General features: G+C 41.2%; 1 protein-coding gene across 1 annotated transcript in view; it reads left to right on the top strand.

Annotated features, from left to right (window-relative positions):
* Nucleotides 1–1,785: 1,785 nt before the first annotated feature.
* LOC111235168 (disintegrin and metalloproteinase domain-containing protein 12-like) overlaps nucleotides 1,786–17,104 on the top strand; it is a 75,895-nt gene continuing 60,576 nt past the window's right edge. Inside the window, exons 1-2 of the mRNA XM_022763504.1 lie at nucleotides 1,786–1,978; nucleotides 15,351–15,472. Coding sequence (XP_022619225.1) covers nucleotides 1,864–1,978; nucleotides 15,351–15,472 — 237 coding nt within the window. The 5' untranslated portion in view covers nucleotides 1,786–1,863. The remainder of the gene's footprint in view (nucleotides 1,979–15,350; nucleotides 15,473–17,104) is intronic.

Here is a 17,104-nt window from a genome sequence, read left to right on the forward strand (position 1 = left end):
CAATGCCATACTCAAACTAAGGCTCTGCCCTTTTCACAGCTTTTTTTTTATTTTTTATTTTTATCTCACTTGGTTGTGCTTCTGAGGCTTCAGCCACCATAGTTTAGAAAGAGGGACACAGGGGACTGAAACAAGAGAAGATCAAAGTTCTCCTCTACTGTGTGATACATTTGATTTTTTATTTGACAAATGACATTTAATCATTTGCTATTTAGAGAAAATGTTTGGTTTCCAGCTGGACCACAAGGACAGACCACATGGCTGAGTGAATGATGTAGTTATACCATTGGTCATCCAAATGCTGAGTGACAAGGCATTGGCTGGCTGCTAGTGTTGGAGTTTCCCTATTGGTTGTTGCTCTTCTAAAATGATTTTGTGTAAACAAGCAGTATTACAGTTTTACAGACTTTTCAGACCCCTTTTTCCAAAAACTGGTGGTGCCACGTTTATTAAATGTCTCAATGGAGGTGATTAGGACCGTATTTAAAAAATGTGAAATTGAGGAGACATTGAGATAAAATGTGACTCTTTTGCTTTATTAACAAAAATAGTGCGAATTACAATATTAGTTAATAGAATAAAATAAAAAATAATACAAATTAAATTATTTATATATAAACGCCAAGTGGTGTTTATTGATGTGTGGTGGCGTTCATGGACCAGGTGGTGGCGCCATACCGTAATTAAAGGTGGCGATTAGAATGGCGTTTACAATACTTAAAAAATGCGGCGGAATTGAGACGAAATGTGACCCTTTTGTTTCGGACGACATCTTTGATTCTGGTGGCATATTTTATTCACCCATCCGCATTACGGGACTAAAATGCAAAGCTGCCGGTTCAGGCGGAGTCTGAGACAGCTACGGACATATCTAGCGACTTTTTGGACAAACCAAACTTTCCATAGAGGACAGTCGCCATTTTACTACATGAGCAAGGTTAGACCGGTTAGACTTCCCCTGGCTATGCTAACAGGCCTTTGTGCTGACTGTACTGCAGCTGACGTTAACGAGCTTCTAACTTTATCTCTGAGTTATCATTTTACAAGTGAGTATAGCCGAAATCACAGCACAGCCGTTGACGTTAACTTATGTCTGTGGAGGGTTTGTCAGACGTTGTGGCAGTTACAAAATCAGGATTTTAGCAGTGCAAGGAAATGGCTTGGAAGTTAAAATTTTGCCTTAATGGGACGGCCAATATTTTATATTTGCTCAATTGCCTGACATCAGAAAATGAAAACCATGTAACTGGGAACAGCTTTATCGGGAATTCGGCTGTATTAAAACACAGTATGTGAGCAAGGACAGTAGCAGAGCAGCAAACGGATAATTAAAGGACTGAAACCGGCTGACATTAGGCATACAGCTTGAACGCAAACTGGATTGGGGTGTACTTGTCCGACTCTAGGACCCAGCGGACCCTGAAGCGCACATGGCAAAGTGTGGCTGCTCTGGTACTAGAGGGGATGGTAAGTCCGCTTCACTACTCCCCAACACCCTCTCATTCTGTCTTTTCTACAGCTCCCTGCCATACCCCTCACATGAGCAACACACCCACACACAAACATTTAGTCAACACACGCATTTGTACGATTTTCCCCAGACCGTTGCCCGCCAGAGGTCTGGTGTTGTGAGGAAAAGTTTTTGACAGCTTCTTCCTCGGAGTGACAACCTGCCGCATCTCGTTGGAGTCCTGTGGTGAAGCCTTTTTTTTTTTTTTTTTTTTTTTTTAAGTCATCCCTCACCAGACTACTGTGAAGTGCTTTGATCTCTATCTCTATCTCGTCACCTGTGAGAAGTGTCTGGTCCTGCTGCATTACTAACGCAGTCTGACCGGAGCGTTTCACCACACCGAGAGCCCCATCATGAGAACCTGGAGGCGGCGGAGGAACTTTGCCTTTCTGATCCTCGCTCTCCGCTTCTGGTGCCTGTCCACGGCGACAGGAAATGCTGACAACACGGTTTACAACATACAAGGCGGTAAGTAAGACCAGACATGACTGTTTAACATTTCTGTCATTAATCACTTGGCTTATTTTCATGTAATGCTGCAGATGTGAAAGCATAATTTTGTAAACTGAACATGATTTTTAGATGGTTTGGTCTGGATTTCATCCATGTTTCATCAGGATACATACAGTGTGAGTAGCTCTTTGCTTACAGTAGGGTTACCTTGCAGTTTATAGATATTTCAATGAGTTAAAGGACTAATATTCCTCATTTTCATAGATGGGACACATATGGTCACACACATTTTTTTTACATTGCTATCATCTTATAGCTCTTTTCAATGTCATGCTGTGCATTTCACACTTGAGGCAGCCAGAAGGGAAATTGAGTTTGCTTTTTTAGATCCATCTTTCTGCTCAGATGGAACAATAAAGGGAAGTCTGGCTGTTGTCAGAATGGACAGATGAGTTTAACATCCAGCAGGATACAGCTTTATCTTTAGGTTGTAAACATGAAACCAAACAGGATGTTATTTTTGTTCAGCTGCTAAATTTAATCTGCTGAATGAATAAACCAATGATAAGCGGGCATTGTGTGTATGGGACAGAGCACGTGCCAGTGTACAAACGCTTGTTTGTGTGTTAATTTGTGTGTGTGGATGTGAGAATAGTAGCAAGATAGCCCTGCAAAGATAAAGGCAGAAAACAAAATACATCTTTACAGATTCACACAAGTCAGGCTCCAGTAAGATCCAGATATTACAAAGATTAAAAAAAACAGCTCTAAATAAATGATCTCTTAATCTCAAGTGATTCAAATACATACAGTGCCTCTGTGAAGTGTACTTCTGAAACAACACTGCATGTCATCATCACATTTAGAGGGAACCATAGGTCCTGGTCCTGGACCTCACAGGTCCTGAGAAGAGGAGAATTCATTGTAGCCAACAAAAGTTAAATGCAGTGCAGGACCACCCTTTTTTCTTCTTTTTTTTTAATGCCTATACTGTTTGTTACAGATTTGGTGCTAACAAATATGAAGCTTAAGGGTGCATCATTAATAGTCCCCCACACATTCTAGCAAATCTTCCCTGCAAATTACCCATGCTGGCAGAGGGGTGGAAAGATGCAGTCCAGGAGATGTTTACAGCATGCATCATCTAAATGTGTGGTCATTAAAGCTCTCACTCAGAGGGTTAGCTGATGTATGAATGCAGGGAGTAAAAATAGTGTTAAGGCGTAGTGTGAGTATTGAAATAGGGCAGTATGTACCAACTCTTTGATGTCAGCAGGATATTGACTTCAGCCTCTCTCTGAAATTTTTGTCATAGCCTCCCTCCACCTTCATGGAGACCACACTACAGTGTGTTCATTATGGTGTAGCTGAGAGCCAGTGTTCAGGGACATTGACTGAAGGTAGTGAGATTAAAACAAACATTTTTTTTCACTTCAGAAATTCTATAGTTATTTTGTTTAATGATGGTGAGGTAGAAAGATAGGAATACAGATAGGGAAAATTGTAGATAGGAAAGATAGATAGGAAAAATTGTTCCAGGCATATTCATTTGAACTGCATTTATGATCTAGCTTGCACGCTAACTGTAGCACATACAGGTGGATTGGTATAACATGTCATTCAGAAATGGAGTTAAAAAAAAAAAAAATAGTAATATATGCAGGGATCCTAACTTGACTCTCCTCCCAAAAAAATGTCAGCATCAGTAATTTCAGCAAATGTCCAAAAACAACATATATTTACATTAAAGTGACAAATTCTCCAGTGGTTGGAGGAATTATGACTCTCTCTCCATGGGTAGCACAGGAGGAAATAGTGTGACACTGGTATAGAGCTGGTGTAGAGGTCCGCATGATTTAGATGGGTTAACAAAATGTTGGACTTTGACACAAGAGACTGCTGTTTTCTTCCAGTTTCCTCTCGTCCTTTTTAAGTTATTTTAAACCCAAACCATGAATTATCCCTAACCCTAACCAAGTTGTTTTTGTGTCTGAACCTAACCAAACCTTAACCATAGTGATGTCAGATCAAGACACTGTGATTTGTTACAGTAGTAGGAGGCACTGTCTAAAGGTTTTCGTCCTGCAGGCATCAGTCATTCTGATTTCAAATCATATTTGTCGTTTAATTTGAAGGACTTGTTACCTGATTTTGAAGTAACAAATTATATAGTAGAAAGATAAATATACACATATGCAGAACAGAGTATCAGGTATTGCCAGGGAGTTATAGGCAGCCTAGAGTGTATGTTGAGTGTAAAGTGGTAGGTATCCATTTGGCAAAGACAGCCTGGCTTAACGGTGTCCTAAATCTGGCATGACTGGTTGTCTGACTATAGCCAGATTTGTGGTGCGTGCCCTGCCAGAATCAACCAAACTTGGGCCGATGCCATGAGCGGACACTTGCCCAAAGTTAGCATGAGCGCTGCTAACTGAGCCCAAATCAACCCAAGTCTGCACCCTCAAAAACTCCAAATCTGGCAGCCATATATGGACCAGAGCCGACTGACAGTCCTCCAGTGCCAGCATACCTCTGAGTGTGCCAACACTCAGCTGCAATTGGTTACCTGGATAGAGTTCAAAATTTGTGTTGTGTTAGCAGTTACTGAAGTAAGTGATGCATCAGATAATAAGGACTTTCTCCGGAGGGATTTTTGGTAGTGTCATGTTGCGTATATTCTGGCCTTGAAGCCAGTAATATTGACTTCTGTGTGTATCTCCAAGAAAAAATTCAACAAGTGAAAGCACTGTAAAAGTTAGCAGGTAGTTTTCATTGAGGGAATGAAATTCTCATCATAGACTATTAAATGCACTTCATCCCAAAACGCATAGTCAGTTGAGTACTGCAGAGGAAAATAAGGCCATTTAGAGAGTCCATGGCGTTGTAGCACCGGCGTGTGCCATAATAATTCAATAATTCCCTCTGTCATAGTCTGACTCACATTGCCTGAAACTCAAAAGAAAATGTCCCTGACACCTGTTATTCTCTTATTTTATAGAATCAAAAAGAATATTTGAAATTATCAAACGATTGACTGACACCGTCTTGACTGTTGGAGTAGTAACACATTTTTTGGTTAAAGCCGAGAGAACTGCCTCTGTAAATATGTTGTTGTAATTAAATTTAGCAAAAATAGTCGAACCAATCTACAAAGTTGAAGTCAGGTGATCAGTAGCTGGCCATATGCTCATTAGGGTTCAAAAAATGTTTATATTTATGACTGGACTATTGAGTGAATTTGAGAAAAACATTTGTGAATTCTTAAATGAAGTGTTATCACCCTTCACGGCTCGATTGCCTTCTGAACTTTAAGAGCAAAAATAACCAAAGTCCCGTAAGAGCAAGAATCAAGCAGGCTGTGTTTACAAATCTTTGATGAATCGGTCTGTCTGAGGCTCTCTGTCTCTGCCTGTCTTTCTTTGTCTCTCCTCTGCATATCAACTGCTTTTCTAGGGGTTTCAGAGGAAACACAATAAATAATTAGAGACAGAAGCAAATGACCTGGATTAGATTTGAGGATATCGGCCGGTCAGACCACAGCATCAGACAGAATTAATTAGAAAGATTAGAATGTCTGTGCTGTCTAAACAAACTGGCGGAGAGGAGAATAAACCTGCCCTCAGCCCCCTGAAGAACACACACAAATACACACAAAGTCCCGTTGGTCTCTGAGGAGCATCACCCACCTCTCAGCACAGTTTCCTGAGATGCAACTCACACCCATCCTCCAGTCTGTGGTGAAATGCGAAGGTATGGCTGGGTTAAAACAACCCTTTTCTGCTTTTAGGGAACAACCTCACCCTGGTCTGTCTTTCATACCCTTGGGGCGGTTGTCGCTTGACATTTTGAGGACAGGCTGGCATTGATTTGTTGGCAGTGAGGGAACGACAGACACAGTTAGAAACTTCTCCCTCTGTTGAGCATCATTGGTCATTATAGCCATCAGTGTGATTTAGCTCCCCCCTGCTCACCACGGGCTACGCTGCCCGAGGATGACGGGATCACAGATATAATAGATAAGCCGATGTTATGAGCAGGCAACATAACGCACACAAACCAGCTGCATGCACAGCTCAGAGATCCATACTGCTGTGTGATAATCTGAGAGACTAACACATTGAGTAATGCCGTGGACAGTTCCAGATGATCATAGGTGAGAAAGGGAAGACGAGGGAGAGGGGAAAAGAAAGAATGTATGTGAGACATTTATTGTAAAACTGGAGAAATCTTCAGAAAGAGCTGCAGACCACCACTTGCAGAGTCATGACAGACAGCAGTCAGTCATGGGTGTGATAGATGACGGTGGGTGCACCCCCCTCCCCCAATCTGCTTTATTCTTCAGAGAACCAAAAGGGACACAGAGACAGGTGCGAAGGCAGTCACCTACCTCTCTCATCCATTTACCACAGTGATTGAATATGTCATACTTCCTGTGAAGCGCAGATATTTTTGTGGGACAGACAATTTTCTCTGAAATGAAGAAAAAATATTACTTTTTTTGTGGCGCGAATGGAGGAAGAATGGAATGATAAATAGATGTAGAGTACGAAAGGAACAGGGAGTCTCTACTGTCGCAACTTATCTGTGAACAGCAAGCTGTTGATATTTATGCTAGAATGCAGAATGGAGGCAGATATTGGATTTGCTAGAGGTGCACACATGCAGTCGTCAGTTCTCACATTTAAATTGAATGAGAGGCTATAGAGGTGTAGCAGAAGAAATGGGAAAAAGAGCTTGTGAACATATGAATTCTTTAAAGCAGTGGTTGGTTGTTTGCTTTTCTTTGAGAGAGCACTCTTCTCAAGTTATATTAGGATTCGCTTGGATGAGAGTAAGGACAGAACAAGAAAGTGGGCTGATGCAACAACATGATTGGGGGTTTGAGACTTATGCAGCTGTACAGCAGGCTGAAGCACCAGGTCATCCTGCATTGATAATTTCACAGCAGAGAGGTCATCACGCCTCTGTCAGTGTATTTACTGTGAGACATTGTTGATTGGCTTCCAGCACTGCTCTTAAACCATCAGCCTTTATGGCCTATGGAAACTTTTGATGGAGGAATAGAAGCTGTTTTGAAGGTACATTATGTGAAGTGAACACCTTTTTGTAAAGAAAAACCTGTGAGGCAGAGGCTTGTTGTGCTTTGCCAACAGCAATTTGGGATCTCTTGATCCCTTTATGTGTTTGTGAGTGTGTGCATGAATGTATGTTATGGAGGTGCACATACTTGAATTTCCTTGCTTTCATCTTTTGTAAAATAGTGACAAACACAAAATGTGCTGCCTATTACAATACTAATTTTGGATGAATATACAACATAAAAAAAAATTCTGTACTTACACACAGTGATGCTTTGAGCTAAATGCTAATGTGCTAACTTTGCTAAACAAAAGGTACATCTAAAGGTAATGTTATTGTTATTATAATGTTATTTGTTTTGTGTTTTCGTATGTTTCGTATTTAGTCGTAAACTGTATTGGAAAAATGTTAGTGTTGACCTGATTGTGGTTCCAGATGAAAAGCCAGAGGATCTCCAAATTTATTACAGTTCATCCTGAAGGGGACATGAATGTACAAAATTTCATAAAAATCCGTCCGATAGTTTTTCAGACATTTCACTCAAAATCACAAATGAAGTCTCATAATTGCAGTAGAGGAAAAATGAGACTAAAGTCATTAGGATTCATCCTGTGAGGCCCATGAGTGAAAATTTCATGACAACACATCCAGGAGTTGATGTGTTAGGACCCAAGTGCTTGACTAACCGACTAACATTGCCAACCACAGAGCCATACTATTAGCATGGTTAAAAAAAAAAAAAAAAATCCATATTCGTTGAACCCCGCCTCTCCCACGAATGGCTGTTTGGTGACCCAGCATGTGTGATAAGTTCTTGTTAATCCCCAAATCCTCCAAGATGAAATCCCCAGAGCTGTGAGACATAATGCCCAAATCTGTGCAGGACAAGATGGGAATTGGCTTTTCTACTGTTGCTCCCACAGGATAGGAATAGGACACACAAGCAAATCTCACAACCCCACCCCGAGAAGTCTCCTGTTACCATTATTTCACTGTGAGCCATTGACCTTGTAGCTTGCTCTCTCAGGGCAATAATGGGCTGTTCTGTTTGGAATGTATCTGGGGGGTCTCACATCCAGGATTAACACCTTCTCAAATTCAGTGCTAATTACTCCAGTGTGTCATCACATGGAAAAAGTGAGCGATGAGGGAGTTGATAAAAGGAGGGGTTGTTGAAATGAGGGAATACTGAAATTCTCAACTCCTGCGAAAGGCTTGGGGACTCAGTTTCTCTAGAGGCCTCTCAGCTCTGTTTTTTCTCTGTGTTTTACCCTGGTCTCACACACTGAATAAGAAACTCAAATTATTTTGTTCATCATTGGAAGTCAAATTTTATACACCCCTCTTTTCTTTCTGTATCTATTTGATTCTTCTTTGGACAACTTTAAACATCCAAGAAGCCCTATATTCTGCTTTACATGTACAGAGAAGAAAAATAAAAAAAAGTTGCTTTATTCGATCACGAGTGCAACGTTTTTTTAGCCACACTAGTGGCGTGGTTCTGCGAATGGCGATGCAAGTCTGTTGTTGTGTTAGTCAGTCCACAGCTTTAATATCTGAAATATCCATGCATCATGAAATTTGAACAAACAATAATGGTCACCAGAGGATGAATCCTGCTGACTTTTCGCTAACGCTACCATGAGGTTGACATTTCTGGTTTTATATGAAATGTCTTAACAGCAGTTAGATTAATTTCCATGAGATTTGGAACAGATATCCATGGTGCCCAGAAGATGAATCAAAATGCCATGAAATATGGTACAGAGCGGCTTGCACGATTCAGTCTTGTTAACAACATTGTTCATTTTTGGCACAGCTATGCCACATTTTCTCATGTCTCTATTAAACTCTACCACTACTTCTATACTAAAATCCAGCCACACATTAAAACATTTTGTGGTGAAAGCCGAATTACAGAGAAGTATCTCAGAAATATACTGTAACACTAAAAAGCTAGACTAGACAAAATGACTAAAATCTTAAAAAGAAGCTTTTTAACAAGATTAACAGCTTGTTTCTTTTAAACCGAAAAAGGCGTCAGAGTTGTTACTACATTATTCCATGACTACTCAGTACTCTTGGGTCGGACCACACCCATCTTCGAACTTGGCTTTAATTAGATCTCACCTGTAACATTTTGTGACTGTATCTTTCAAAGTTGTGGTGACAAAATTGCCAGACATATAATCACCTGTCAAAGTACTCAAAGCCAACTCTGTGGGTAGTTTCTGCTACCGTAGGTGTCTCCAGAACCACATTTTACCGTGATGACGCACACAGACTCACAAGGTGAAAATACCAGCCCTGCTGTTGTGGCTGATTAAAAAATGTGCTAACATTTGTGAAGAGGGCTTTCAGAGTTTGCCTTTGAACATTCTAGTACCTGGAAATTACAGGTCTGGCCAGTGTCTTATGTTGTTGAATATACTGTAATTTCCATCTTATTGCTGAAGAACATGAATGAATCAACATAGTATAAGCTAGCCAGTTCATTATGCTGCTCAAGATGAAACACAGAGATGAAATGGAAAAAATACATTTGTACATTTACCCTCTACAGAGAAAAGAAGCCTATATGTATGTTTCACTGGATTATTTTCTGGAATACTTATGTTATCACTTGAAAGAGTATTTTCTTTGAAGTTGCTTTAGCAGCTCCTCTTTTGCAAGGCTTTTGTTAATCAAAGAATATCATATTAAAGATGAACTATGGCTGCTTTAAAAAGAAAAAAAAAGGATTTATCAGGAGCGTTTTAACAGGAAGAATTGTAAAATGATCTCGGTGATGTGCTGGAGGGAAGAGTGTTTGTTATGAAAGGACACCCGGGCTTTATTTTGGTGCTCAGTTTCACACTGTGATGAGATTTACAGTGACAACCTGTAATGCTGTAGACAGTCCTAAAGATGATGTTGATGTCTTTCTATTTCTCTGAGTGACTCACCCTTCCCTCTAATCATTAAATAAATGTCAGGGCAACCTCACAGGTATCACTGTCTAATTGATGTTGCAGGAGTAGTTAGATACCGTTTTTACTTCCAGGAATGGCTCTGTTAAGATAGTCATGAGCTGTACTAGGTTTCAAAGCGGCCTCATTCACCATTCTCTTTGTTATGGGCTCTTTATTTCCGAGGGCACAATGTAGGTGTAGCATCCGTTGCCGTATTTAGGTCAGTGGTGTTTTCATACAGAATCAGTAATTGGATGTATACAGAAATCTCCACTAAGGTGTTTGCAGAGTGCCTTTGTTCCACTTGGACCTAAAAGATGAAAACATTTTAGCATCAGATTTCTTGGGTGGGAGAAAGTAGAACCGAGGGCATCTGAGGCAGAAGTAAGAAAAACACCACACACTTCACAAGATATTCACTGAATCAGAGCACTCAAGCACCACTCTTCTTGTATCTTCCCTCTTATTCCTTTCTTTCTCAGACGGTTATCCCACGTGCAACCACTGTCACTATGTGTGATGTGTAGGAAACCTTGCTCTTCCCATCAAGACTATGTTCACTAATTTATGAGATAGGTCATTTGGAATTATTGTTATTGGTAAAGTTAACCTACCAATGATCCTACCCTTACCACACAAATGATATATAAAATAAGATGTTAATTAGTGAGTTTAGAGGTTCTGATAGGTGCATTTTTTTATTTTCACAACCAGGCTAGCTGTTTCCCCACTGACAACACCTCTTTTCAACCTGTCCACAGACATTTCATCAAGCTTCACAAAAGAAGAAAAAGATGCAGAACTTTTGTGCTCTATTGTGTTCTAAAGTGTCCCTATTTTGTATTTCATATATTTGTCATCAAGTCAGTAAATGAAAAAAGCATTAAAAAATGCACACCTGTCCACAATGATAACACCTATCTAGCATCCATCCACTGGTTTCACCTTGCCATTTTGTGATCAATATGTATGATCAATATGGTAGGCACTCCCAGAAATGGTTCTGGGTAACATCCAGATTTCCATCAAATCCAATTGCAGCAGTTGAACTCACCTCTGCTCCCTGTTGCTTGTCAGTGTTTTGGCACAAGATGTTCAATTTTTAATTTAAAGACATTTGTCCTGTGTAATCACGGTACCTTTGTCTTTCTTTTCTTTGCTTAAAAAAGCTTTTTCAGTGAGTCACTGTTGGCAAAGATTCACCTTTAGAAGTTATTCGCAGATGCATCACAGGTTTGATTGGAGTCGGGGGGGGGCACTTATGCAGCTGCCATGCAGATGTTGAACATTAAATCTTTGCGATCAAATCTGTAATCAGAGTTCTTATCCTCTGATTCACTGTTATTAAAGGTCTGTTTTCAATGTTGAAATACAGGCAGGTGACAAAGGGAAAAAGGAAAGGAAATGGTCTGTGGCAGGTATTAAACTGCTGAGCAGGTTCAGTTGACTCTGATTTTGTGTCGAGATGGCAAGAAGTGACTTTGAAATAAGGTTCATTGTTGGTGGATGTCAGGAGCGTCAGTCACAGATGCTCAGCTGGCTGGTGTTTCAGTAGGCGACAGCGACTAAATTGACATCTGCATTTAGATGTATGGGAAAGACATCAGTGCTTAGGGTTGGTATTTGATGACCGTGATGCTCGTGCATTAGTGCGATATGAAAGGAAAAACAGAGGAGCAGCTCTCCCTCAGGTGACTGAGACTTTCTATGCAGGATGTGATCAGACTGTGTCAGTAAGAACGGACTGTCTGTACCACAGAGACTGCGGTATTGACATGTTACATGTTACAGTAGGATTGCAGTGCAGAAACCCCTCAATACGAAGATGAATGCACATTAGAGAATTCAGTGGTGCAAAAACCAGAGGACCAAGCAGGGCTGAATGCTTGACTCCTACAGTGAGGAGATCTGGTGGCTTTGTTATGCTGTGGGGGGGTATTTCGCTGGTATGGTTTGGCTCCACTGCAAATCAATGATCACCTTTATCCTGATGAACGTTTCTATCCTGATGGGAGCGGTATCACATGAAATTCATAAGCAGATGAAATTTTCCCAGTTGTCATTAAAGTGTAGATCATCAAATGTCTTTGAGCTCTTTAAGGACCTCTTAGAAATTTAAAAAAACATGTAATGTGTGTAATCATTTTTCTTTTCCATGAAATACACAGTATGCTGTACGTAGTTTGTGTGCAAATGTTATTTAAGGCTTATCAGATTGCGGGATCTCTGAAGTACCACTGTGACATTAACTCTCTCTTGCAGTCTCGAAACACCTCTTCTATAGATTACCACATGTCCTTCATCCGCCGGCTTTGACCTTGCTTACATTGTTTATTCCCTTGTTCATCTCAAGAGAAGGACTCTGTGGTAACATTGCTGATTGAGCAGACACAGTATCAGGTGTGAATGCAAAGCAGTGTGTTCTGTTTTTACTATACTATACTCTGCTAGACTAAAAGGAATGACTTATGCTGTACAAATGTATTTTTTTTGCATTTATTATTTATGCATGTATAGTTATCTCACTTTAATCATCCCCACAATATGCACACGTCTCTCCTCCAAAAAGAGAGATGAAATGAAAGAGTCATCAGGAAATCTCTCTGATGCAGCAGGTAACATACTAAGTGAACATAATGAGTTTGATTTTTGTCCTGAGTCCAGCAGCGCCCTCCGTTTGACTGAAGTAATTGCAGCTCATTTTGTTTGTTTATGTTGTTGGCTGTGTCACTTCCCTGCTGAGTAAAATGGACCTCAGGTCCTGTTTGAATTCACATTGCCTACCGGTTAATTAGTAATACAGCTCATGCTCGGGATGGAATGCTAAAACGGCAGAAAAAAAAAAATCACTCTTGTTAGATCATCAAAATAGAGTTGGCTTTAAAAGAGGTCTGGTTTGTGAGGCTATTTAAAGAGAGAGTGGGGGAAAGATGTTTTTGGCTGCCAAATAGAACTTGTGTTTTTTAGATGTATGACCCGCAGCCGATTCTCCCTTGTGTCCAATATGGGGATACAACTGTGGTTGGCTTAGCAATCAAGATACTCTCCAGAAAACATATGGGATTAACCCAGTTTTAGTTTGAATTTCAAAGATTCCCAAAGAGGAAGGAGCCCATGAGAATGATCATGAATGTCATATTTCTTTGCTGTTTGAAGGCAATGCTTCTTTTTGGGGGAGTAATGACGGATGCTGCATACAAACTTTAATCTTTATCCAAGTTAATACTGGTGCACACAAAAACCTTGAAAAGCACTCATACAGCATACAGCGCTCTTGCACACCACACAATACACATTAAAAGGGTCAATATCCTTCGGAGCGCTTGTCGGATTGTTGAACGGTGTCTGAAACCCCTGATTTTTCTTGTAATTTTCAGAAACCAGTAATCTAACAAGCACTTCACGCAGCATGTGCGCAGAAGTGAAAAAGTAAGGCAGAAATTGAACTTTGCTCTCAAGCTCTCCTTTTTACTCTCACACTACTTTTATCCCTGCAATCGAACAAGTGCAACACCACAAACGCCTTCGAGGAAAGACTTGAAAAGTTTAGAATTCATTATGTCTCGGCGCCTCTATGGCAGCGGGCTTTTCGCCTCGCTTTCAAGTGTGGCTTTTCAGAACTGCTATAAACACTTTTGCCCTCAGATGTGGTCGGACGACATGCCTTCAGAGCTGGTTTGTTTTCGAGCATGGTCTTCTCCCTGAGTTGGTATTGTTTAATTAACACAGTCTCTTTCAGTATTTGAGAGATCTAAATGAATTGCGAGGGACACCAGTGGAAGTGTTGAAGTCTTTTATTAACAAGACGTCTGCCTGACTTTCCTTTTTATAGCTCCCTTTTTAATGGCACTCTAGCCACAGCCTGTGGTCTCAGTCATGCTGCTCCGTCTGTCTAACGTGGTTTTCATGCACCACTAAAACCAACAAACTACCGTCGGCACATGCTCAAATACCCCATTAAATACAGGAGGTCCCTTTTATGCCCTTGTTAGCTTATTATGCACTGTGGATAAACGGAGAGTCTGGGCCACTCTGAGAGCACGGGGCAACTGCCGTCACAGGCTGTTTGAAGTTGTAAGAAATGCAGTTGGGGTGGTGCAGGAGTCGTCGCTGAATTTCATCTTCAAAGAAAAGACACATCAGACTCTTAAGAGACACACGGCACTTGAAAAGGAAGACATCTCCAACTGTGAAGAAGGGTAAACAAAACATGTTAGACTGTAGTATCTCTTCTCAGTGTGCCACTGAACTCCTGTTGCACCCTGCATGACGTTACTCATGCACATGCAGACACAGATGCTTTATGTGCACATCTCGAGGGATTTGGGAACAGGCCCGGACCTTAGGCGCACAGTAAACAGAGACGCAGCATAAGCTCTGAGTTGCAGGAGTGTGCAACCTCAAACAACCCTTTCCCCTCAAACACTCCCGCTCCACTCCATCTCCACAGCTCCTCTCTGGGTTTATAACATGGGCCTGCTGGCCTTGCTGCAAAAAAAAGCCATGCTCAGTGAGACTGTGGGAGCATCAGGGACAGCCTCAGTTTTCCGTGGGAGACAAGCCGAGAGAGACACTGAGAGCGCAGAGGGAATTGTGAATACTATTCCCACATCCTGCTTGAAGCCACTGATCCGGTTTATCATATTTCATCCTATGCTATACATATATCCTGTGCTGCTTGCCTCCCAAATGAGCAGTCTTTTAAGAGCTAATTACCAAAATTAGCTTCTAACTTTGTTAATTTAACTTCACTAAGAGTAAAATGATATGTTTAAGAGAGAAAGTTGAAAGGAGGAGGAAACGGAGAAAAGCAGCAGACTGCAGTGCTAGCTTCTGACCTGCTACACAGAAATGAAAGAGGGAAAGATAGAAACAAAAATAAGAAGTGGAAAAGACAATTTCATCCTGGCACTTTTTTAAAACCCTATTCCTGTCTGGTGGTGATATCGTAAAGTCTGAGTTCCTTATAAATTGTGTGAGAGCATCTATTATTGATGCTCTGTCTGTGGCTGTGGTCCTGTTGCAGAGGCCCTTTGGGGGGACAGCTCATCTCCTCACAGGAACAAGAGTGAGCTTTTACTCTTTCTCAGCAGCACAGTGCACAATCTTTAATAGTGCTGTGCCGTGTGTTTGAGGCTTCCCTGCCTTTGTTGCAGGCTTTATTTTTTTCTGTCTGAAACATTATTGGTGTGCTTGAATTATTGAGGACATCATCGTTTTGACCCATACTGCTGACCCCTTTGTCTGCATGCCAGTTGAACAAAATCTACTGCACAAGTATCTGTGATGTTTTGTTGCATGATGTTCATATTTCATCATTCAAGTCCAACTAATCTACACTGGTGATCTTTTCACAGGAAGTAGTCCAGACCAGGCTAAACAGCGAGGGGAAGAAACCAAACCAGAGCGCCGTGGGACCACTGTACCTCTGCTGCTCAGGGGCAAGGAGCACAGACCTCTCAGCCAGCTTGCAGCTGGGGTAAATACTCAGAAGGTCACTCAGCAGCACTAGCTTAATTGCTATTAAGCTGGCTCAGACGGCAGCCTGGCTGATGCCAGTGTGCTTACAAGAGCTCAGCCAAGTACAGATGTCTGGCTTTTGGTTTGACATAACCACAGTATATGATTCCCTCCCCTGTTGCCTGCTTCCCTGCTTGCTTGATTTTCTTTAGTAGAAAGTCCCTTCCTTAGCTCTGTTTATCCTCCCTGTTGTGGTTTCTCTCCTCGCTTGCTCCCTTCGCTTTGAGTATGTGAGAATTAGAGCTGATACAGAATGTGAAATTATTCCTGAAATTCTTCAGCCTTTCAACAGTTTTTCAAGTCAGTTGTGCACATACCTGATTCTGCGTGAAGCAGCCTGACAACACTTTGAAGACTGTGTGTCATTTCTCTGCTGTACTAATAGATCTGTTAGATTAAAACATGCATAGATACAGTACATATGTACAGTCAAATCAGTCCTTTCTGGACTCTCTCTTGTCTTCTCAGACAAAAAAAAAACCAGTCTGTCCCACTGACCACAGCTGGAAAAGAAAATATTTGAAATTCGGCATCCCCCACCACAACTTAAAGAAACTTTTCCAGAGCGAGGAAATGCGTAGGTGTTGAAACCCCCCTGAGAAATCTTAACATTTTTTCCTGGTGCGGGGAAGTCACCATGCGAGGGAGTAGTTTTTTCCAGCCTCATGCTCCTTTCTCAATATGTCACGAGGGCATGAGGGAAATTAAACTTTTAGTTTTATGGAGCTAATTATGCACCCCGTTTCACCTCCATCAGATATGTTTACCCATCAGCTACTACTGACATAAGGCATTTTTGTTGAGGAGATACAGTGGTTTTACAGTATGCTATCTACAACCAGACCCTTCCCAAATTAAACTGGCTGCGAGGGCAGCTGCTGATTGTCTTATCAGAGACTGTATTGACTTATACCTCCCTGGATAACAGATTTATATAGCTGCTCCTTGTGCCAATAGAAGGTTATCAAACAGTCGTAAAGCATTGCAGAGTCATTACTTACAGTCTTTGCTGGCTGTGACTGTGACATCAACTCTCCACACGCACACTTGCTGCCACACTTACACACTGACTATCAGATGAAGCAGAAGGCCGCCTGGCGAAGAGAAAGTGTTGGCCTGAGGGCATCGGTCAGCAGACATAAGAAATGTCACTGGGAAAAGGACACAGTACGGCTGAAATATCAACCGATGATAAATTCCTCACTGTGCATGTCTGTCGGTCTGCTGGCTAGGATACGCCAATCCTTTTTAAATTTTCCATGTCTGTCTTTGTCTTTTTCTTGTGGTTATAAGAGTGGTCTGATAACATGGACCTGAGGAATTTATACACTTTGATTGTGTCCTGCCGCAAGGGCACCGCTTCACTCTGATAACTCTGTTGAAAAGTCATCTTAAAGCAATTTCTTTGGGAGTTGCCGTTTGGAGATTTGATTTTGGATTAAATCTCAAAAATGACATTTGACATTGTGAATGAAATCTCCTTCATCACCTTTATTTCCCAGGTTCTCACAGCCATAAGTCAGTGGCACCAAAATAATCACGTTGCATAATCAATTACTGAAATACAATTTTTTTCTGTCAAAGAAACTGT

Source organism: Seriola dumerili, unplaced genomic scaffold (genome assembly GCF_002260705.1).
Source record: "Seriola dumerili isolate Sdu_G_001 unplaced genomic scaffold, Sdu_1.0 BDQW01000478.1, whole genome shotgun sequence".
In the NCBI taxonomy this organism is placed as follows: Eukaryota; Metazoa; Chordata; class Actinopteri; order Carangiformes; family Carangidae; genus Seriola; species Seriola dumerili.